Source organism: Silurus aristotelis, assembly GCF_946808225.1.
Source record: "Silurus aristotelis genome assembly, chromosome: 5".
Taxonomy (NCBI): Eukaryota; Metazoa; Chordata; class Actinopteri; order Siluriformes; family Siluridae; genus Silurus; species Silurus aristotelis.
The window spans coordinates 5,969,768-5,993,202 of NC_139578.1; the positions used below are offsets into that span (position 1 = coordinate 5,969,768).

At 38.3% G+C, this 23,435-nt stretch overlaps 1 protein-coding gene across 2 annotated transcripts; it reads right to left on the reverse strand.

Annotated features, from left to right (window-relative positions):
- Positions 1 to 262: 262 nt before the first annotated feature.
- Positions 263 to 22,997, reverse strand: cop1 (COP1 E3 ubiquitin ligase). 2 transcript variants are annotated; one of them, XM_083541738.1, is made up of 20 exons: positions 22,320 to 22,997; positions 21,470 to 21,529; positions 21,260 to 21,357; positions 12,435 to 12,499; positions 12,117 to 12,236; positions 11,340 to 11,408; positions 11,189 to 11,248; positions 10,978 to 11,072; positions 10,729 to 10,789; positions 10,489 to 10,603; positions 7,161 to 7,296; positions 4,472 to 4,615; positions 4,249 to 4,357; positions 3,848 to 3,929; positions 3,643 to 3,759; positions 3,344 to 3,461; positions 3,068 to 3,192; positions 2,636 to 2,796; positions 1,999 to 2,043; positions 263 to 1,274 (listed from the first exon to the last, which is right to left on the reverse strand). In XM_083541738.1, exons 1-20 carry the CDS (start codon positions 22,610 to 22,612, stop codon positions 1,257 to 1,259), a joined length of 2,091 nt encoding a protein of 696 aa, XP_083397864.1. In that variant the 5' UTR covers positions 22,613 to 22,997; the 3' UTR covers positions 263 to 1,256. The 2 variants fall into 2 exon arrangements, with proteins under 2 accessions (XP_083397864.1, XP_083397863.1); XM_083541737.1 differs by having other exon boundaries at positions 10,711 to 10,789; positions 22,320 to 22,983.
- Between the last annotated feature and the right edge of the window lie 438 nt (positions 22,998 to 23,435).

A 23,435-nucleotide genomic window follows, 5' to 3' on the forward strand; every position in this document is an offset into this window, starting at 1 on the left:
CACAGCATGACTTACAAAGTATTTAAAGTCTTACTGAAAGCATAACTAATATATTCTAGACATTTCTCACCCTGGGTAAAACTGTGGTTTGTTTTTAAATTCCACATAGACATTTACACTTATGATTCTTTGACAGTACTTGGTAATTGAAGAAAAAATAAGACGAATATTTCTCTGCAAAGACAAGTATGAGCAAAACACTTTTTTACCCAAAGTCTAGGTCTAAACAAACTAGAGGGCAAAAATATAAACAATGCACAGATGCAAAGAAAATCATTTATTCATTCAGATGAATAGGTTAAAATCATAGAATGGGTACACAAAAGAGGGAATTACTGGGATGCAACAGAAGTCAAAGCTCCAAAAAACCTACACTCTATAATTGGGTGTGAAGTTCACAATGTTTCTATAAATTATAAAAATAAATAATACTTGTACAGAAATTTAATGATAAAAAGAGCAGCAGTGTTTTTGGGTGGTCATTAAATAATCCCAATAGAGAATACATAGTGTCATCATAACATCTTATTCATCCCTCAGTTAGACAAAATATGTCCACAAGGGGGAAAAAGAATAAGAAAGTCATGGCAACTAATGACAAAGTTAAAAAAATCAGTTTAGTATCTCCTTTTCCACATGACTTACAAAGCATTTAAAGGAAATCTGTCTTATTTGCACGAGGCAGCCAAGTCTCGAGGTCCCTTGACATAAGCAACATAAACTGAAGAAGGCCCGGTAATTATTTGTCCAGCGGCATTAACCAAACGGAGTGGAAATTTTAGAAACAGACACTGTAGCAAATGAAAAGAATATGTGGATACTACAGGCTCAAAGAATGATGTAGCATTTGATTATTTGTACAGCAAAAATCATTTCATTGTGTTCTGGTCTTGTGCTTTGGCTTGGTACTCACACAGCTCTAACGTTTGTCACATTTGCCTCTACTGAAGGCTTAGTTTGTATTCATAAATGCCTTTAATTAAGCATTTTACGCCAAACGTCCAAAAGAGGCTTTGAAACGAAGAGTCGGCATTTCCTTTTCCACCATAAATGTCCACATCTGTTTCCTAGAGGTCTCGAGCGGTCCTTATACTGGAGCGCACGTCTTTCTGAAAACATCAGTGTCCGAGTCCAAGAGAATGTTTTCTTCTTTTTGTGCTCAGTCACATTCCATTAGAAAGATTTCACGTTTTTTTTTTTATAAAAAACAAACAAAAAAAAAAACAAAGGATCTGATGATTGTTTCTTGTAGACCTTCAAATGAGCTCGAGTACCTTTAATGAAAGGAAACAGTTGCATTAAAAAGAGTTTTTTGGATCCTAGATTTTTCATAGGGTTCATACATATGATCCTAATTCCAGAACTGACCAGAACAAAGCGGTTACTGAAAGTGAATGAGTCTCAAACTTTGAAATATCTTTTGAATCTCTCTTCAATTTTTCTTGACAAATCGCTGGTTTTCCAGATGGATTTGGACTCACAAGCCAGCAGTTGCTAGCTTATTCATGTGGAAAATGACTGACATGGCAGATTTTGTGTAATTTCGTCATCAAAGTGATTATGGCTTGTTCTGAAAAGCAAATTGTCAGGTTGCTCAAATGTGTGTATTACTGCTGAAAGCCAGCACTAAGAAGTGTGTATATACAACAATCAGATTATAGGCGTCAAAGTTACGAAGTGTGGCCAGAAATGTATAAATAGCCATGAGTAATGTCTGACCAAATGGAGCACATTTAAATGATTCTCAAGGCCAGATCGAGACACTGTTGCAAGGTCACAATAGACATGAAACCACATGCATAACATCATTTGTTGATGCAAAGCGACTGTGTGCGTTTACAATTATGTACAGGATGTTTTGCAAATATAGTTAATAAAAAAAAAAAATGTTTTTCCTACAAATTGGTACCAGAATATTACTATGAGATATATATAGAACTAAAATGTGGATAATAAAAAAGAAAGGGCATTTACTGTACTTATAATTAAATTACAAACCTTGATTGTTCCTTGACTATTGGCTGCAATCAGCACATTAGACTCCTGTGAATTGAGAAAAAGGTTATTGAAGAATGAAAAACAAATCAAACTAAGACTAGTGGCACACTCTTTAATGCATATGTATAGTATATACTCTTGCTCTCTCTCTCTCTCTCTCGCTCTCGCTCTCGCTCTCGCTCTCGCTCGCTCTCTCTCTCTCTCTCTCTCTCACATACATACATACATACATATTTACACACACACACACACACACACACACACACACACACACACACACACACACACACACACACACACACACACACACACACACACACACACACTTTAAATCTACACCTACATTTGAGAAAATGTGCATTCTTTTAGCTATTTTATACATTTTCTAAATACAAATAAATAAGTTAATAAAATTCACGTCCAAACAAAATAGACTCATTGTAATAACTACAGCTTTCCAAAATGTTTTGCGAATATATAAATTATTGTAAATAATAATTATCCTATAATATCAAAAACAACTTTAAATGAATACATGAAACAGAATGGCTCCACTTCATTAATTCACTTTTGAAAACACTGATCATTTATTCAGTAAAAAAGTAAGAAATCATGAATTCACACTGAAAAACCTCACCCCGTCTGGTAAAGCCCGCCAGCAAACGGCACTGACAAACTCGTTCGTGTCGTCTTCCTTCTTGTCCTTGTCCAGAACACTCTTCACAGTGTCAAACTTGAAGGTCAGCAATGTTTTGGAGAGCCCCTTGTAGTACAGGTATAGGGAGTTGTTCTCGCTTCCTGGGAGCAGCAGAGTGACAACATGTAAGAAGAAAAAAATGTATATACATGTATACATTTCTCCATAAAATGGCCATTATATCCTAAGGGACCAAAAGTTTGTAAAATAGATCAGCATACCATGTTAATGTTAATGGCAAAAGACACAGTTTGATGGGGCAGGGCAAATAAACTAAGATTCTATGCTTGTTTGGGTTTCTGTATACAGGATTGTAAAAAAGGGGGACAGTTGAGTCTTAGAATGATGTGTATAATGGGATATTTAACTCACCACATGCTACGTAGTCTCCATTGGAGGCCAGACCTACAAAGTTTTTCTCATTAATGTGGCCTTTGAAAGAGCGCAGGCAGTGAGGCTTGTTCACATTCCACAGCTTTAGCTGGCTGTCCGTGGAGCTGTGAGCAAATGAAGCAATAGCACACTGTCATTCATATGCTTCCCTTTCAGCACAGCTTTTTCCAGCTCCCCAACAAGTCTGAACTACTGCAATCCCACAGATGTGAAAAATAATTATAGAGCGTAAGTAAGGTTTAGCCATATACGTACGCAGACACGATTTCTTCTCCGTTGACAAACTTTGCATAGGACACAGCCTTCCGATGTCCTTTGAAGACCATGATGGGTTGCTTAGTGTTCCGCAAATCATAGTAGTGGACACAGTGGTCTTGATGCACATAAAATGAAGAATTTGTGGAAGAATTAGCATTGTGAAAGATTGAATAATTAGCTATATTCTTTTAATTAGCATTCAAACATTACATGAGACAATAAAATACTGAGATCAGGTAAAGATACCATCAATATGTACATGTTCTATAGACATAACATCCAATTGAGTATCATACCTGCACAGCCAAATGCAAGGTGATACCTAGACGTTGGGCTAAATTTGACACAGCACACATTGGCCTTGGCTTCAATGCTGGCAACTGAATTATCCAGGTTAGTTGACCACAACTTGACTACAGTGAAAAAAGAAGGGGATGATTAATCATTCAAGCATTAAATGTTTAAAAGTTGAAATAGAAGTTAAATAATCAAATTGCACACCTTTTGCATCATCTGAGCCTGAAGCTAAAAGTTTGGGATCCATAAGGTTAAAATCGACACTCCAACATCTCTTCTCGTGCTCCTAGGAAAACGTAAACAAAAATAAATTGGATGTGATTTTAAATAAAAAAGAAAATGACCCATCACACAGGAATATTTCAAGGAGATGTTTTTTTTTTTTTTTTACTATTTCAAACAATTAACCCTGTTGTGACCTTGATCTTGTTTGGATCAATTCCAAAATCATCACTACGCTATCGGTATTACATTGACGTTACTCTATGATCTAGGCTTTAAAACAGCTTTTAAAAAGAAATAAATACATAAATATATTTTAAAAATCAAAATGTGGCTACAGCCAACCTGCTAAGCATACAAAATACTTTATTTAGACAATATACCTGATAAACCTTTGACCTCTGCCCTGTGAACCCATCCCAAAGAATCACTGTTCCTTCATAGTCACTGCTTGCCAGAAGGTTCTTGTGGTAGCTACTCCAGCTGATACAGCTGAGGAAGGAAAGAGGGGAAAAGCAACAGAGTGTGTAGTGATGCATGTCATTCAAATATGGTTTGACAATGTACCTAAAATAACTTTATATAAACCAAAATAAATTGTTGCACCTTATTTTGGAGTTGCAGGTCATTTCATTGACAGGATAATGAATGTCCACAGCATCCTGGATGACTGTCCCATACTCAAAAACTTTAATTTTCTTGGTGACACCAGCAATGGCAAAATAATCACAGTCACGGTCAAACTCAATGCTGCAAAAAGATGATACAAATGTTAAGTGTTACAAGACAAATGTGTATTGATGTTGTTTTACTTGCTAACTGCCTCATCTTTTGTGGATAACAAATGTTCAGAATTATAATGCTAATTCAATTGTGCATGTTATTCAATGCAGCATGGCTACTTGGACCAAGTTTTAATTTACTGACTGCATCTTAAAGCTTTGATTTGGTAGTGTGCAAGATATATTTATTTAGTTTTATAAAATGATACCTTTTATTTTACAAGTGTACCAGTCCCTTTTCTAACACCACAATGATTCACAACTGGAATTGTGTTCCTCAATACAAATCCTCATCCCCTTTCCTCCATATTTAAAAGTAATATGGCCAAATAGCAAACTTTTCCTTTGTATGTCTGCTCATATGGTGGCACTGACAAATAAAAACCTTAAATCTTGCCAACCGAAGCATATGGTAACATTTTGTTTTTATGGTAGCCTGAGTATACAGTGAGGAAAATAAGTATTTGAACACCCTGCTATTTTGCAAGTTCTCCAACTTCGAAATCATGGAGGGGTCTGAAATTGTCATTGTAGGTGCATGTCCACTGTGAAAGACATAATCTAAAAAACAAAATCCAGAAATCACAATGTATGACTTTTTTAATATTTATTTGTAGGATACAGCTGCAAATAAGTATTTGAACACCTGAGAAAGTCAATGTTAATATTTGGTACAGTAGCCTTTGTTTGCAATTACAGAGGTCAAACGTTTCCTGTAGTTTTTCACCAGGTTTGCACACACTGCAGGAGGGATTTTGGCCTGCTCCTCCACACAGATCTTCTCTAGATCAGTCAGGTATCTGTCCTGTCGCTGAGAAACACGTAGTTTGAGCTCCCTCCGAAGATTCTCTATTGGGTTTAGGTCTGGAGACTGGCTAGGCCACGCCAGAACCTTGATATGCTTCTTACAGAGCCACTCCTTGGTTATCCTGGCTGTGTGCTTCGGGTCATTGTCATGTTGGAAGACCCAGCCTTGACCCATCTTCAATGCTCTAACTGAGGGAAGGAGGTTGTTCCCCAAAATCTCGCAATACATGGCCCCTGTCATCCTTTCCTTAATACAGTGCAGTGACCCTGTCCCATGTGCAGAAAAACACCCCCAAAGCATGATGCTACCACCCCCATGCTTCACAGTAGGGATTGTGTTCTTGGGATGGTACTCATCATTCTTCTTCCTCCAAACACATTTAGTGAAATTATGACCCAAAAGTTCTATTTTGGTCTCATCTGACCACATGACTTTCTCCCATGACTCCTCTGGATCATCCAAATGGTCATTGGCAAACTTAAGATGTGCCTGGACATTTGCTGGTTTAAGCAGGGGAACCTTCTGTGCCATGCATGATTACAAACCATGACGTCTTAGTGTATTAGCAACAGTAAACTTGGAAACGGTGGTCCCAGCTCTTTTCAGGTCATTGACCAGCTCCTCCCGTGTAGTTCTGGGCTGATTTCTCACCGTCCTTAGGATCATTGAGACCCCACGAGGTGAGATCTTGCATGGAGCCCCAGTCCGAGGGAGATTGACAGTCATGTTTAGCTTCTTCCATTTTCCAACAGTGGACCTTTTTTCACCAAGCTGCTTGGCAATTTCCCCGTAGCCCTTTCCAGCCTTGTGGAGGTGTACAATTTTGTCTTTAGTGTCTTTGGACAGCTCTTTGGTCTTGGCCATGTTAGTAGTTGGATTCTTACTGATTGTATGGGGTGGACAGGTGTCTTTATGCAGCTAACGACTTCAAACAGGTGCATCTAATTTAGGATAATAAATGTAGTGGAGGTGGACATATTAAAGGCAGACTAACAGGTCTTTGAGGGTCAGAATTCTAGCTGATAGACAGGTGTTCAAATACTTATTTGCAGCTGTATCATACAAATAAATAGTTTAAAAATCATATATTGTGATTTCTGGATTTTTTTTTTGAGATTATGTCTCTCACAGTGGACATGCACCTACGATGACAATTATAGACCCCTCCATGATTTCTAAGTGGGAGAACTTGCAAAATAGCAGGGTGTTCAAATACTTATTTTCCTCACTGTAAGTGTATGAAGGCCTGGCAAAAGTGTGAAAAAACACCTAGTCTTTTATTGCTTTTGAGACTTGTGCATGTTCCTTTTGTTTAGATGCAACAAACTAAGTAAAAGGAAACACAAATATTGGACAGTGAAAAACTGGAAGGAAGTTCTGTGGAGAGATGAGTTCAAATTTGACAATTTTGGCTCTAAAAGAAGAACTTATGTAAGACAAAAGATGTTAGCAGACTGTCTCACCACCACAGTTAAACCTGGATGTTGAAGCTTAATAGTTTGGGGATGTTTCAGAGAAGCAAACAATGGAGATTTATTCAGAGTAAAAGGAATACTGAAACAATTTAGCTACCATTTCATGTAATTGTTTATGTAATATTTTTTACACAGTTTTATTTCTGTGAACATATCTAATTATTAAAGTTTTACTACATATTTTCTGATAATGCTACCTGCTGATGTAATGCATATAAAGAAATACCTACCTAGAAACAATACTAGAACCATTATAGAGGTCACTTGCATAAGACAGAGTGGCCAGAGGGCGCACAGAGTTGTAGCGTGTGAATTTGGAGAGACACTCCATGAAGTCGTCTAGCTGATTAACAGTTCTGCTGTCATCTGTAAAAAGTATGTACAAGCTTACATTTAAACACTGCACATTCCTGCACTTTTCACATTCACTGTTTTCACATAACTCAGATGGCATATGAAGACACACGAACGTCAAACAAAAAGGGTCTACAGGCTGGAACACCATGTTAGCAGCCGTTAGCTAACCTGTCGTTAGCAGCTAGAAAATCACTCTTTACAAACATAGTAAGCAGAAAAGAAAGGAATCTCAAAAGATACAACACATCAAAACTTGAGGTGGATGGGCCACGGCAAAAGAAAGCAACAGCTGGTTCCACTCCTGTCAAGCAAGAACAAGAATCTTAAGATATGTGTCATAGTTGTGGCATTTTTGTACTTGCCTGACAAGAAGTGGGACCCCTTGTGGTCTTCTGCCCATTTACTTCAAAATTCAATTTAAGTTATTCCTGCGAGCTAAATCCAATCTAGCCATTTTTCTTCGATCTTCCATCAACAAGGCACTCAACATTTTTTTTAACACAGTTTGTGTGGCAAACTCCATACTACTGTGTGTGGAAAAACCCAGAAGATTATCAGTTCCCTAAAACACTCATACCAGCCCTTTTAGTACATACAACCAAACAACCACTGTTAAACTCACAGAGAGACACATTTCTTCCTTAGTTCTGATGTTTGACGCGAACATTAACTAAACTGTAACTGCACTGCTTAATCATGATTGGCTAATTACCGTAATTTCCGGACTATAAAGCGCACCCTTATATAAGCCGCACCCACTGAATTTAACAAAGATTTTTATTTTTACCGTAAAAATAAGCCACACCTGTCTATAAGCCGCAGGTGTCTACACTGAAACTAATTAACTTTACACAGGCTTTAACGAAAAACACTAAATGCAATATGTTGCGCTTCTATTAGGAGCATAACGGTATTTTAGGAATACAGCAAGCCACTGCATTCTTCCGGTATTACTGCGTGTGTGGAGACCGAGGATTATGTCCTTATTATTTTCTGATGCTCATTTCTAAGTTTCTTTCACTAACCTTTAACGCTGTTGCCAAGATAGATAAAAAGCACGAGTTTTGGAAACCTGTCTGTGCTTATATGATTAGTGAGCTATCCCTTGACCCTGAAACAACGCGCTATGTCGGCTTGTATCTAAACAGTAGCTGACCAAGTAAGTCACTGTTCACTGTCTTCCTCCTTCCTTTCACAACTACAGTGGTAACTTGACCTACGAGTGCATTAATGTATGAGTTTTCCGAGGTACGAGCGGTCACTCAGTCGATTTTTTTGCTTTGTTACGCGAGCAAAAAATTGAGGTACGAGCTCGAGACGCCGCTGCTAGATGGCGAAGCGAAGCCAGAAAGCGAAGACTGTGCCGAAAATTAAGATAAGCTAAGAAGAAAAAGTAAAAATTTTAAAGTTTAGGGATACGTAGTGTACAGGAGTGATAGTAAAAAATGAGTTTTCCCTCCGCCTTCGCTTATCGCCTCTCCCCCCCTCCACACACACACACAGGCGTTTTCGTTAGCTCAAGTCATCTCATCTCCAAGGAAAATACACTGAATAAAACCTTATTATATTTTTACATACTCTTTCTATTGTTTTTATACAAGATTTGTTATTTAGAAATGTATTTTTCAATTTAATAACATGAAACATAAAAACGGGGTCTCATTTTGAGGGTTGGAACAGAACGGAGGCTCGTCCACGGAACGAATTAAACTCCTAGGTCAAGGTACCACTGTATTTCTCTGGGGAGTTTATCTTTTGTCATCGTCGTGCGCCACCGGTGGAAGTTTTTCTCCCGATGCCGTGCAGCTCAGAACACAGGTGAGATGCGTTTTTTCGTTTTCGTTCAGAAATTTCATTGGTCTAATGTTATGTCGCTCAGTTTTTTGGCTCTAAGTTTGTGAAACCGGGAAAAACCCAGGAAAAAAATCCATATATTGGCCGCTTCATTATTTAAACCGTGGGGTTCAAAACGTGGGAAAAAAGTAGCGGATTATAGTCCCGAAAAATACGGTGATAACTGTGTGGTAACTTGCACATTGACATACACTATAATTGATATTTGAAACTTGGTATTTGAAGAAGAATTTACAGCTTTGGGTTGTCTTGGCTGTTCCAATGAGCTTTGCACATGATGTTTGATTTGATTTTCATATTTCTTCCTTTGTTCAATTTTTCCAACTCTAATTTTTGCCAAATTAGAACGTTGATTTGTGAACAGCAATTTTCAGGTAATGTCCTGGATTTTCAATTGAATTTAAGTCTGGCCTTTAATTCAGTCATCCCAAAACAGACCCTCTTTATTTCCAACCTATTCCAAAGCAAGTCTGCCCAGTGCTTTCACTCATTATCCTGTAGCCTAAATGTTTTTTTTTTTAATAATTGGTTAACTGGAACCTCGACCAAACAGCAACACAAAGCTGAAGCTACCTCAACCAGGCTTTATGGTAGGAATGGTTTTACCAGGGTGTTGCACTGTATTTGATTTGCCCATAGACCATATCCATCTTTGGTCTCATCAAACCAACAAACCTTCTTTGGAATTGGTCACATGCCTTCTCAAAACTCCCAGCATGGCTTCATGTTAGCCTTTCTCAGAAATTGCTTCCTTCTGCCCACTCTGCAAAGACCCCACAGCATTGTAGCTGGCCTCTCGGACACTTCTCGCACACTTTTCCTTCTTGACCGGGCATTCAGTTTGGCCTGAACTTGTTAGTATCTTGGTTGTGCCATGAATTTTCCATGTTGCTATAATAGATTTTACAGAGCTCATAGGAAGATTCAAAGCACTGCTTCTCTAGTTATAAGCTTTCCAGCTTTTTTCCTCCTAACAACCTCATCTCAAAGCTTTAGGGACGCCTCTTTAGTCTTAAAAACAGCAGGACTGATTTGATCTGCAGGTGTAGCTGTAAGAACTCCCAAATTCAGTGGTATTAATTATGCAAGCAAACAACTGGACACAGGTGGAACTGGATTTAGCACATGTTTAATTTGTTTACCATACTCAGTGAGCTCTCAAAAATACATACTAGTCTTAATTTAGATTAAGAAACTTTTCATTCAAGCATTTTATTTTTGTTTTTTATAAAAAAATATCCTGAATGCAAATCCAGTTTTCTGAACCTTTTGAATGTATAGATTTATGTATAAAATTGTATTTAAAATTCAAAGAAATGTGGAGCTTTACAAAATATTCATGCTCACCTGTGATTCGTGACATCCTGTTGGAAAAGTAGCATTGCTCCAGGTCTTCAAAGTGTGCTGTTAACCTCTTTCTCCGTGAGGCCAGAGTGCTGTTGTATGATGTCTGTCTTTTACCCTTTTTAGACATATTTTACAAACATAATAGTCAGATTTTTAATAAAAAAAATATTTTGTGGTAAACACGAGTGTGCTACTCTCAAAATTTAACAACACAATACAGACATGAAGACTTTGTGTTACCTGTGAGCTTCCTCCAAACTGGGGAGGCTGAATATACTCTGAGGGCTCAATGATGCTACAGCTGGAAAAAAAAGGATTTTGTATTAGTGGCAGATTAGTTTTTACTTGGCAAAGTTGTGTACATTTGTGCAAAAAAAAAAAAAAAAAAAAAAACGGTCACGTATGAGTATGAACATCAGGTGTCTCCCTGTTCCTTGACAAAACCAGCCTGCATGTTCCCTTGACCAACAAGGCTCTAATTCGCCTTACCTGGGGGCAGGAGAGTGTGTCTCTCCAAACTGGGGAACAGTGCTGTCCAAGTTGGGGTCCATATCAATAACTGGTGGGTACAGCCCACTCATATCCTGAAAAGAGTCAGAGATACAGTCCCTGGCTATAAGCTTACAAATATTACTATACTACCAAAAAAAAAAATAATAATAATAATAATAACGCCATTACATGTGCTGGTTCAATTTACCTGAACACTCTTTATGTCCTCTTCCAGAAAGTTTAGTTCTTTCTGTAATTGCTCCAGTTGCTATAAAAGAAAATAACAATGTTATGTCTCCTCCTGAATTTCTGTTATGTTTGAAAAATATTGGAAGTGCTGTATGTGATATACAAACAACCTCTCGCTTATTCCTTCTGGCTTCTTTTAAGAACTCCATTAGAATTTGACGCTGAGCTGCTTGCGATTCCTAGAGAAGCAAACACATGCATGAAATCCATGGAAACTGATTCTCTACACTTCCATCAGACAAACTATCTATTAAATAGGAACAACAGTAACTCTGTAATATCCAGTAAATTCAATGCTAAAGGCAAAAAAATCTTCAAATTTAAAGATAAGACTGACAGGAATCCAATGCTGAGGGCTTTACCAAAGCAATTAAGACTCAAAAGCTAAGAACTAAGCTCTGTTTGGATTCTGTGACAAGGAAAAATACATATTGTTCGTATGATAAATGCTAATGTTTAGTGATGGGTATTTCCCTAAATTGTCTAAGTTGCAAAACCCAATTTTTCATCAGAGCAATAAAGTGTGTTGTAACAGTGTGTTGTAAGCATGTTGTAAGTGTAACATAGAGCAAAACTTCCCACAATGCTTTTTTTGTGTAGACAATTTCTTTATATTTTTTTGAAAAAATGAAATATATTGTGATATCATTTCCAGATATCAAATGATTTATTTAAGAAGGCAGGGTCTCGTCTCACACCACTTGTGTGGTGACTTAAGATACCAATTTGTCCATTTCACCACCAACTAATAAGGTCATGCAGTCAGATATCCCTGACTGTAGTCTAGTAGTAGAACATTTCAAAATTTCCTGGATAAAAAAAAAAAACATCAGACAGAAAAAAGATCAGTCAAATCAATTTTGGCTGTTTTAAAAAGTCATGCCAACCGCTTCAAGCTGCTTCTTTTTCTGCACCAGCAGTTCTAACATGTAGTTGACGTTTGCTAGATCCAGATGCTCCTGATCTGTGCCAAGAACATCTTGGAAAAACTGCCATTTGGTTCCATTCTAGAAAGACAGCACATTAATTAAAGCATATAACGTTACTTAAATACAGAATAATGAGTGTCAGATTGTTATTTATGAAGATTTTGGTTTCTTAATGATTATTTCAGTTTTCAGTAGTTTTCTCTGACTACAAAAATAACAGTGTATACAGTATATGTCTAAAAGAAACTCCAAACAAAAACTGTGTTTCACACTTACAGGGTGGTCCCGTTTTAGTCGCTTCTCCTCAGATCTCTGTTTCTGCTTGAGGATCAGCTCATTAACTGCAAAACAGAAAAATAAATGATGCAACATCCATGCTAAACGTACTGATCTAATAGCCTCCCGCTGTCTTTAAGTTAATCACAATGAGCAAAACCACATATTTCATGGCAGTAAACATGGGTGTGGCAGCCTCAGCGAACATGGTGAAAAATTTGGAAACTACGGAATAGGGTTACTTTTTTGCATGCATTTCTGCTTCCACCTTTATAGTCTACACAATGGTGCATTCATCATTTGAAAACAATTATTTAGACTGTCTAAACCTGAATCTATTAGACGTATGCCTATGAGATTTAACAAATAAATAAATGTTAGAATAATTATGAGTTTCATTAAATGAATATTTTCCCATAACCTTCTCATAACCTACACAGCCACTGCAGAGGGACTTTTTGAACACACTGTATTAGTACTTTGATGTAATATGACTATTACCATAATTTCCGGACTATAAAGCGCACCCAAATATAAGTCGCACTCACTGAATTTTACAAAGATTTTTATTTTCAATATAAATAAGCCGCACCTGTCTATAAGCCGCAGGTGTCTACACTGAAACTAATGAACTTTACACAGGCTTTAATGAAAGACAGTGTCTGTTACACGGCTTGTATCTAAACAGTAGCCTACCAAGAAGGTCATTGTTCTCGGTCTTCCTCCTGCCTTTCACAACAATTTCTCTCGAGAGTTTTTCTTTTGGCATCGTCGTGCCAAAAATCGATAATGGAAATAATCGTTAGACTACTTGATTTCTAAAATAATTGATAACAGCAGCCTTAATCCTGTCCATGCATAAGGCAGGGTTATTTCTACATTATTTAAATTAGAAATGTTAAAGCATGTTATAGGCAGGTAATACTACATTTGTCAAAATCCTTAATTTTTCATCATTAATGGATATGTGGCCTTTGCCAAAATTCAGCTGCTTGTTATTTAAAAGTTTTCTGAGATATATGCAAACTGTCTTTGTACCCGTCTAAACTGACATGGATTTTTACAATACACTGCATTTGGTAATAAACTGCTTTTCATGTCTGGGATGAATGTAATACAATGGAAACCTGACAGAAGCAGCAGTAGCTATAGGTGTAATAACCCTCAAAGCTCGTTAATATACAGAAGGTATTTCTGAAATCGAGCTGCATTACACACATAGTGGCTGAGATCTGTTATAGACTTGGCTGCTAGTATTAATGTTTATTAGGCTGATGACTTAGCATGCACAGATGACAGGCAACCTTTTCTGAATTACAATTAGGCAGTTGTGTGATAACAGTAGTGAAGCAGTGGAAAAAACATTTCATTGATGCTACTACAACCTCCTGGTTAACAGAAAAAAGATGCTAGATTCTAGAGTTTAGACTCAAAGGGGAGAAACAGCATGCATAAATGACTTGCTGATTCGATTAATTATTAGCCCTTATGAATGCACATAACTAGAAAACTAGAGGTCATATGTTAGATGCTAATTTCTAGGTTAATCAGTTTCTGGGCAACTTGAGTCTGGAACAGGGAGCATACTGAAGCTTTTATTTCTCCAGGAATAAATGTAGTTTTGTTTACTCGCAACAGATATGATGACAAGTCATAAATGTCACTGTGAGGAAAACAGGAATTTTGTGTAAACATCACTCAGACTATTAATTAATAAAAAACAAAAGGTTAACAAATGCTTTCTTGTTTCAAAAATAGTTAACTAAAAGGAGAGAATGCTATACTAATACAGAAAAGTAGTCAAACTAGATGGGTCCACTTTAATACAGCAATATTATACATAATGCAGATAGAATGCATGGAAATGTCCAAGCAATCTTTCTAAATCTTTAAACAAAAATGAACCCAAAAGCCATTATGCATACTGACATTGTCGCTAAACCGTTGAACGTGGCAACACTGAAGACTAGGCGAGATCTGGGACACATCCGATGCATTATCATTTACACTACAAATGTATTAACACTGGTCCTAAACCATCTCCAGCTCCAGAAGCAAACTGAATCAGATCACAAGATGCCTTTTATGATATTCACACGAGAGGAGAGGAAGAGTAAAATATAAAATGTTCTGTGCCACACAGCAGGAGAATTTCATAAAACATAAGAACATTACATTACACACACACATATATATATATATATATATATATATATATATATATATATATATATATATATATATATGCATGCTTTGAACCCCACGGCTTAAACAATGAAGCGGCTAATTTATGGATATTTCCTGGGTTTTTCCTGGTTTCACAAACTTCAACACAAAAAACTGAACCTCATAACATTTGACCAATGAAATTGCCGAACAGGTTCAGGTGAACCAATTAAATTCTTTATATTAAATCAGATGCGCTCCCACTGAATCGGGCCGCACATCATCGGGAGAAAAGCTTGAATTGATGATTTTTAAACGCACAACGATGCCAAAAGAAAAACTCCCGAGAAATTGTTGTGAAAGGAAGGAGGAAGACAGTGAACAATGACTTTCTTGGTAGGCTACTGTTTAGATACAAGCCGTGTAACAGACACTGTTTTTCATTAAAGCCTGTGTAAAGTTCATTAGTTTCAGTGTAGACACCTGCGGCTCATAGACAGGTGCGGCTTATTTATGTTGAAAATAAAAATCCTAGAAAAATTCAGTGGGTGCGGCTTATATTTGGGTGCGCTTTATAGTCCGGAAATTACGGTACATACATATACATACCGTAATTTCCGGACTATAAAGCGCACCCTTCAACCTAGATTCCCTTTATCTAAACAGTAGCTGACCAAGTAAGTCACTGTTCACTGTCTTCCTCCTTCCTTTCACAACTACAGTGGTAACTTGACCTACGAGTGCATTAATGTATGAGTTTTCCGAGGTACGAGCGGTCACTCGGTCGATTTTTTTTCTTTGTTACGCGAGCAAAAAATTGAGGTACGAGCTCGAGACGGCGCTGCTAGATGGCGAAGCGAAGCCAGAAAGAGAAGATTGTGACGAAAATTAAGATAAGCTAAGAAGAAAAAGTTAAAATTTTAAAGTTTAGGGATACGTAGTGTACAGGAGTGATAGTAAAAAAAACTAGTTTTCCGTCCGCCTCCGCTTATCGCCTCTCCCCCCCTCCACACACACACACACACAGGCGTTTTCGTTAGCTCAAGTCATCTCATCTCCAAGGAAAATACACTGAATAAAACCTTATTATATCTTTACATACTCTTTCTATTATGTTTTTATACAAGATTTGTTATTTAGAAATGTAATTTCCAATTTAATAACATGAAACATAAAAACGGGGTCTCATTTTGAGGGTTGGAACGGATTAATGCCATTTTAAGTATTTTCAATATGGAAAACTGATTTGATGTGCGAGCAAATTAAGATACGGGCTCATCCACGGAACGAATTAAACTCCTAGGTCAAGGTACCACTGTATTTCTCTGGGGAGTTTATCTTTTGTCATCGCCGTGCGACACCGGTGGAAGTTTTTCTCCCGATGCCGTGCAGCTCAGAACACAGGTGAGGTGCGTTTTTTCGTTTCCGTTCGGAAATTTCATTGGTCTAATGGTATGTCGCTCAGTTTTTTGGTTTGAAGTTGTGAAGTGTGTGTGTGTATATATATATATATTTATTAGGGATGCACCGAAATAAAAATTCTTGGAAAGAAATTGTCAATTATTATTACCATTGCATTTATGGCTGTGATGGTGTACTAAACTTACTAAAATCAAGGCATTTCAATTGCACAAATTAATATTAAAGTTTCAAAGAATAAATCAATTCCAAATTATGAAAATATTTATTTATAGCACATTGCAACAACACACAGGATAAAATAAATTAAAATTTAGTCTTAAATGTTTAACTTAAATGCACTCATGTGTACATTAAATAATAATGTACAGGCCCTCTGGCCTGCTGAAAGGTTATAAAATTAAATATGTTCTTTCATAAAAACAAAGTGCATTCAGAACAAGTGCAACTGCTTGAAAGATACAATACAACAATATCACTGCGAAACTTCCTGCCTTTTCAAAAACATCCACCACAGACGGAGTGCGCGTGCTCGGAGGGGTTTTGCTTACCGAAAATTTACCTTTGGGCCATTTTTGGCCGAAGATTTTCGGTGGCCGAATATTCGGTGCATCCCTAATATATATACACACACACACACACACACACACACACACACACACACACACACACACACACACACACACACACACACACACACACACGGGGCCACTTTATTAGGTACACCTGTCCAACTGCTCGTTAACGCAAATTTCTAATCAGCCAATCACATGGCAGCAACTCAATGCATTTAGGCATGTAGACATGGTCAAGACGATCTGCTGCAGTTCAAACCGAGAGTCAGAATGGGGAAGAAAGGTGATTTAAGTGACTTTGAACGTGGCATGATTGTTGGTGCCAGGCGGGCTGGTCTGAGTATTTTGGAAACTGCTGATCTACTGGAATTTTCACGCACAACCATCTCTAGGGTTTACAGAGAATGGTCCGAAAAAAGAAAATATCCAGTGAGCGGCAGTTCTGTGGGCGCAAATGCCTTGTTGATGCCAGAGGTCAGAGGAGAATGGCCAGACTGGTTCGAGCTGATAGAAAGGCAAAAGTAACTCAAATAACCATTCGTTACAACTGAGGTATGCAGAAGAGCATCTCTGAACGCACAACACGTCGAACCTTGAGGCGGATGGGCTACCGCAGCAGAAGACCACACCGGGTGCCACTCCTGACAGCTAAGAACAGGAAACTGAGGCTACAATTCGCACAGGCTCACCAAAATTGGAAAATAGAAGATTGGAAAAACGTTGCCTGGTCTGATGAGTCTCTATTTCTGCTGCAACATTTGGATGGTAGGGTCAGAATTTGGCATCAACAACATGAAAGCATGGATCCATCCTGCCTTGTATCAACAGTTCAGGCTGGTGGTGGTGGTGTAATGATGTGGGGGATATTTTCTTGGCACACTTTGGGCCCATTAGTACCAATTGAGCATCGTGTCAACGCCACAGCGTTCCTGAGTATTGTTGCTGACTATGTCCATCCCTTTATGACCACAGTGTACCCATCTTCTGATGGTTACTTCCAGCAGGATAACGCGCCATGTCATAAAGCGCAAATCATCTCAGACTGGTTTCTTTAACATGAAAATAAGTTCACTGTACTCAAATGGCCTCCACAGTCACCAGATCTCAATCCAATAGCGCACCTTTGGGATGTGGTGGAACGGGAGATTCGCATCATACATGTGCAGCAGACAAATCTGCAGCAACTGCGTGATGCTATCATGTCAATATGGACCAAAATCTCTGAGGAACGTTTCCAGTACCTTGTTGAATCTATGCCACAAAGGATTAAGACAGTTCTGAAGGCAAAAGGGGGTCCAACCTGGTACTAGTAAGGTGTACATAATTAAGTGGCCGGTGTGTGTGTGTGTGTGTGTGTGTGTGTGTGTGTGTGTGTGTAATTAATATATTATATATAAATATATACACACACACACACACACACACACACACACACACACACACACACACACACACACACATATATACATATACAGTACAGACCAAAGGAGAGAATCCCACTGAAGAGTCCCACTGAAGGCATCAAGGGCTATTTGACCAAGAAGGAGAGTGATGGGGTGCTGCGCCAGATGACCTGGCCTCCACAGTCACCGGACCTGAACCCAATCGAGATGGTTTAGAGGTAAGCTCGACCGCATATTGAAGGCAAAAGGGCCAACAAGTGCCAAGCATCTCTCGGGGAACTCCTTCAAGACTGTTGGAAGACCATTTCAGGTGACTACCTCTTGAAGCTCATCAAGAGAATGCCAAGAGTGTGCAAAGCAGTAATCAAAGCAAAAGGTGGCTACTTTGAAGAACCTACAATATGACATGTTTCACACTTTTTTGTTATGTATATAATTCCATATATAATTCCACATGTGTTAATTCATAGTTTTGATGCCTTCAGTGTGAATCTACAATTTCATAGTCATGAAAATAAAGAAAACTCTTTGAATGAGAAGGTGTGTCCAAACTTTTGGTCTGTACTGTATGTATATATATATATATATATATATATATATATATATATATATATATACATATACATATATATATATACATATATATATATACATACACACACACACACACACACACACACACACACAGTATTCCTCCGCTTTACCGCAGTTTGAATCTCGCGGAATTGCATTTGCCACATAATTAATTTGTTTCGCTGATTTTCCCGGTCTCTCGCGGATCGCACGATAGACCAAAAAACTTAAGGAATTTTTCATGGAGTTTTATGTATGTGTTATGGTTATGTTACGGTGTAGTTTAACAAATTTCTATTGTGTAAACTGTTTGTAACTTTGGGACAGTCGCACTGGATCTGTTCTGTTGTGACCCGTGAGCATCGTGTTGCGCAATCGGCCCGAAACACCCCTGCATGAGTGAATTTGTTAAAGGAGAAATCCCCCAAGAACTCCAACAAGCAGCCACTATAAGCTTGAAATTTTAAAATTAGAGCATAAAACAAAATTCTTGTAAATGTTTTAAAGTAATTATGGTGTTTTAAATTATGTATATTATCAGGACACCAAACTGAACTTCTGCTATGTTTCCATGTTTTAATTGACAGATGTGTGCACCATGGTGTTTTTTTTGGTCTGGGAAATAGGAACATAAATCTCTGCTCCATTACCACAGTAGATGGCGGTAAGGCTCTACTTAAGAATGCGATCTGCCAATAAAAAAGAAAAAAAAGAATCATAGTAGTTTTGGGTGCTTGATTTGAGACTTGGCTCATCAGTAAAACCATTGTTTAGTCATTCAAAATAATTTTTTCTGGAGGCTATTATTATTTTTTTATATCCCAGTACAGAAAGTACGTTGCGAATAAATGTGTTGCGTTGAAGGTTTTAATTTAGCTTTTTATATATTTTTTCTATTTATATTTTTCATAAAAATGGTCAAACAGAAATGTGTGCTGCATTAATCGCACGTTAATAAAATTAGTGCAGTAAAATTGATTTGCGGTAACGTGTTCTCTCATTTTATATATATATATATACACACAGTGAGGAAAATAAGTATTTGAACACCCTGCTACTTTGCAAGTTCTCCCACTTAGAAATCATGGAGGGGTCTGAAATTGTTATCGTAGGTGCATGTCCACTGTGAGAGACATAATCTAAAAAATAAATATTCAGAAATCACAATATATGATTTTGAAACTATTTATTTGTATGATACAGCTGCAAATAAGTATTTGAACACCTGTCTATCAGCTAGAATTCTGACCCTCAAAGACCTGTTAGTCTGCCTTTAAAATGTCCACCTCCACTACATTTATTATCCTAAATTAGATGGCACCTGCTTAAGGTCGTTAGCTGCATAAAGACACCTGTTCACCCCATACAATCAGTAAGAATCCAACTACTAACATGGCCAAGACCAAAGAGCTGTCCAAAGACACTAGAGACAAAATTGTACACCTCCACAAGGCTGGAAAGGGCTACGGGGAAATTCCCAAGCAGCTTGGTGAAAAAAGGTCCACTGTTGGAGCAATCATTAGAAAATGGAAGAAGCTAAACATGACTGTCCATCGCCCTCGGACTGGGGCTCCATGCAAGATCTCACCTCGTGGGGTCTCAATGATCCTAAGGAAGGTGAGAAATCAGCCCAGAACTACACGGGAGGAGCTGGTCAATGACCTGAAAAGAGCTGGGACCACCGTTTCCAAGGTTACTGTTGGTAATACACTAAGACGTCATGGTTTGAAATCATGCATGGCACGGAAGGTTTCCCTGCTTAAACCAGCACATGTCCAGGCACGTCTTAAGTTTGCCAATGACCATTTGGATGATCCAGAGGAGTCATGGGAGAAAGTCATGTGGTCAGATGAGACCAAAATAGAACTTTTGGGTCATAATTCCACTAAACGTGTTTGGAGGAAGTATAATGAGTACTATCCCAAGAACACCATCCCTACTGTGAAGCATGGGGGTGGTAGTATCATGCTTTGGGGGTGTTTTTCTGCACATAGGACAGGGCGACTGCACTGTATTAAGGAGAGGATGACCGGGGCCATGTATTGCGAGATTTTGGGGAACAACCTTCTTCCCCTTAGTTAGAGCATTGAAGATGGGTCGAGGCTGGGTCTTCCAACATGACAATGACCCGAAGCACACAGCCAGGATAACCAAGGAGTGGCTCTGTAAGAAGCATATCAAGGTTCTGGCGTGGCCTAGCCAGTCTCCAGACCTGAACCCAATAGAGAATCTTTAGAGGGAGCTCAAACTCCGTGTTTCTCAGCGACAGGCCAGAAACCTGCCTGATCTAGAGAAGATCTGTGTGGAGGAGTGGGCCAAAATCCCTCCTGCAGTGTGTGCAAACCTGGTGAAAAACTCCAGGAAACATTTGACCTCTGTAATTGCAAACAAAGGCTACTGTACCAAATATTAACATTGACTTTCTCAGGTGTTCAAATACTTATTTGCAGCTGTATCATACAAATAAATAGTTACAAAAATCACGATGACAATTTCAGACCCCTCCATGATTTCTAAGTGGGAGAACTTGCAAAATAGCAGGGTGTTCAAATACTTATATATATATATATATAAATATACTTATATATATATATATATATACACACACACACACACACACACACACACACACACACACACATATACATACACACACACACAAACTGTAAAAAGTAAGAGAAGTACTTACCTAAAAAGTTGGGGTACAACTGATCCACATTATCAATAATGTAATTACATTTGGGGCACCTGTTGCTGTCCTCTAAACTCCTTCGTATACATTTGTAACTAGAGGTAAAAAGGCAAGAATGAACTCTACATCAATTCTGAAGGTCAAATATGAGCAACTTTATCCTTTCAATACATAATGTAAAGAATCCAACATTTGAAAAAGTCTCACCAGAAACTGTGACCACATTTAGTCATGTGTGCTTCCTCTATCATGTCGAAACATATGGGACTGAAACAGAGATGTTAAAAGGAAGTACTTAACTTTCATCCACAAAGAAATTAAAAAAATAAAATAAAAACATGACTGGTCTTTGATCACGATATATCAGTTAAAAACAATCAGAAATGATGTGGCATGCAAATAAACCAGCGTTCCAACTTTTCTCAGGCGATCAATACACAAAAATGAGATGCACATTATACGTTTTTTATTTTAATCGGAAATAAATAATTCCCTGAACATAACCCACTGGAGAAGTCGCAGACAATAAACAAAATGATCCGATCAGTAATATTTTTCAATAGTAAGAATGTTTAATACACAATCTGGTTCCAAAACCCCCATTTCTAATGTTTACACATAGTGGAATCAGATTGTGATTAAATGTGTAAAGAAGCTTTTTGACTGGTCACATGTACATTACAGCTGAGTAAAATTCTTTCTTCACATCCTTTTAAATAGGGTTAAATGCTGGAAAATCGTTTCTAACTAAGTGAAAATAATTAAAAGTACTAAAATAAAGTAGAGCAGACTGAGCATGAGCCCAAGCAGTGGTCAGATCTCTGACACTTCGCTCCATGTCAGTGGTTTTAGTAAATCTCTGAAAAGGCTAGAAACATAAAAAAGGTCATTACGCTTAGCCTGCAATTAATATGCAAATAAAACGCATGCTGTAAATGAAATAATGAAAAAAAAAGATCATATATTGGGACAAGAGAAGATTTTGTTTCTATATTATAAGTCTGCAGTAGGTGATGAGGAGTTGAGGTACAGTAGTTCCGTAGCTGCTGCTACTTACCATACAAAATCATTACTCTTATCCTCATAAGGGTTAATAAGGCCGTTATGGAGAGGTCTTTTCTTGCTGTAGTTGCTACCGGATAAACTGGGTCTCTGCGTACCCAGGAGCTGCACCTCGCTCCCTGAGCCGACACTTCGCGAAGAAATGCCATTGCCATTAGCATTAGCGCTGCTCCCTCCGCTATTAGCAACGGTAGCGGTGGCGGTGCTGCCTGAGCTCGTTCCTGGTGCAGTTCCTGGTGGAGTTCCCGACGCAGGAACGGGCTGCTGTTGCTGCCGACAGCCTGACATCGCTCTTCAAGTCGCCCCTGAAACTCCTTTCCAAGGCCCGTCCGTAGCTTAAAGCCGCGCTGCCTGTTAGCTTCCCCAGGCGCTTTCACCGCATCCGGGCGGCTAATGCTGGTTAGCTTAGCTGCTTTTATCTTTTAGCCAGTTCACGCACGAAAACTAAGGGCACATTTAATTGCTACCACGAAACGCCGCTTTTCCTCCTTTAATAAATTTAGAGGAGGGAAAAAAGCAGCAACGAATCCGAATCGCGTTGAGAGAAAACCCGAGCATTTGTTACTACGATATTTGTTGACAAGCTGAAGTTTTTTTTTTTTAATACATTTCAATCCACCGCAGAAGTACAAGTTCAACCCAAACAGGCAGCACACACATGATTCTGTTGCCACCTTGTGGTCTGGAGCGGGATTTTAGTTTGGTTCTGTAGTCACAGGAAAAGCCCCGGAACCTATTTCACTGCATGTTCGACCTTGCATTATATCAGCAGTGCATTTTAAACTTAGGCCTTCAGTAGTGTCTTACCTGAATCAGTCCACCTCTAATTTCCATTATTATAGCACTGCGGCTATATAAACTATCAATGTTATGCAAAAACTGTAAAACAGAGTGCTGTGTCAGAGACAGGTATCTAATATCTAATACAGTGAGAATGGTTGTCATTACTAAAGCAAAAATCGCAATGAACAGCATTCAACAAGTCTCCTTTCACTGCAGCCACAGCTGTGCTGCCCGCATAATATCATCTCTAGCAGAAGCATTGATATTAACCTCGTAAATGATCCCAATGCGTTTTTTCCATGCATTGCGTTTTTCCTGGGTATTTCAA

What these genes read in the sequence shown, in the direction of transcription:
- cop1 (XM_083541737.1), bottom strand. Translation starts at nt 22,612, where the DNA reads ATGTCAGGCTGTCGGCAGCAACAGCAGCCCGTTCCTGCGTCGGGAACT. An exon ending in AAATGTGGTCACAGTTTCTG is followed by an intron (nt 21,358 to 21,469) that starts GTGAGACTTTTT and finishes TTTTACCTCTAG; the next exon opens with TTACAAATGTATACGAAGGA. An exon ending in TGGAGACTACGTAGCATGTG is followed by an intron (nt 2,797 to 3,067) that starts GTGAGTTAAATA and finishes TGCTGCTCCCAG; the next exon opens with GAAGCGAGAACAACTCCCTA.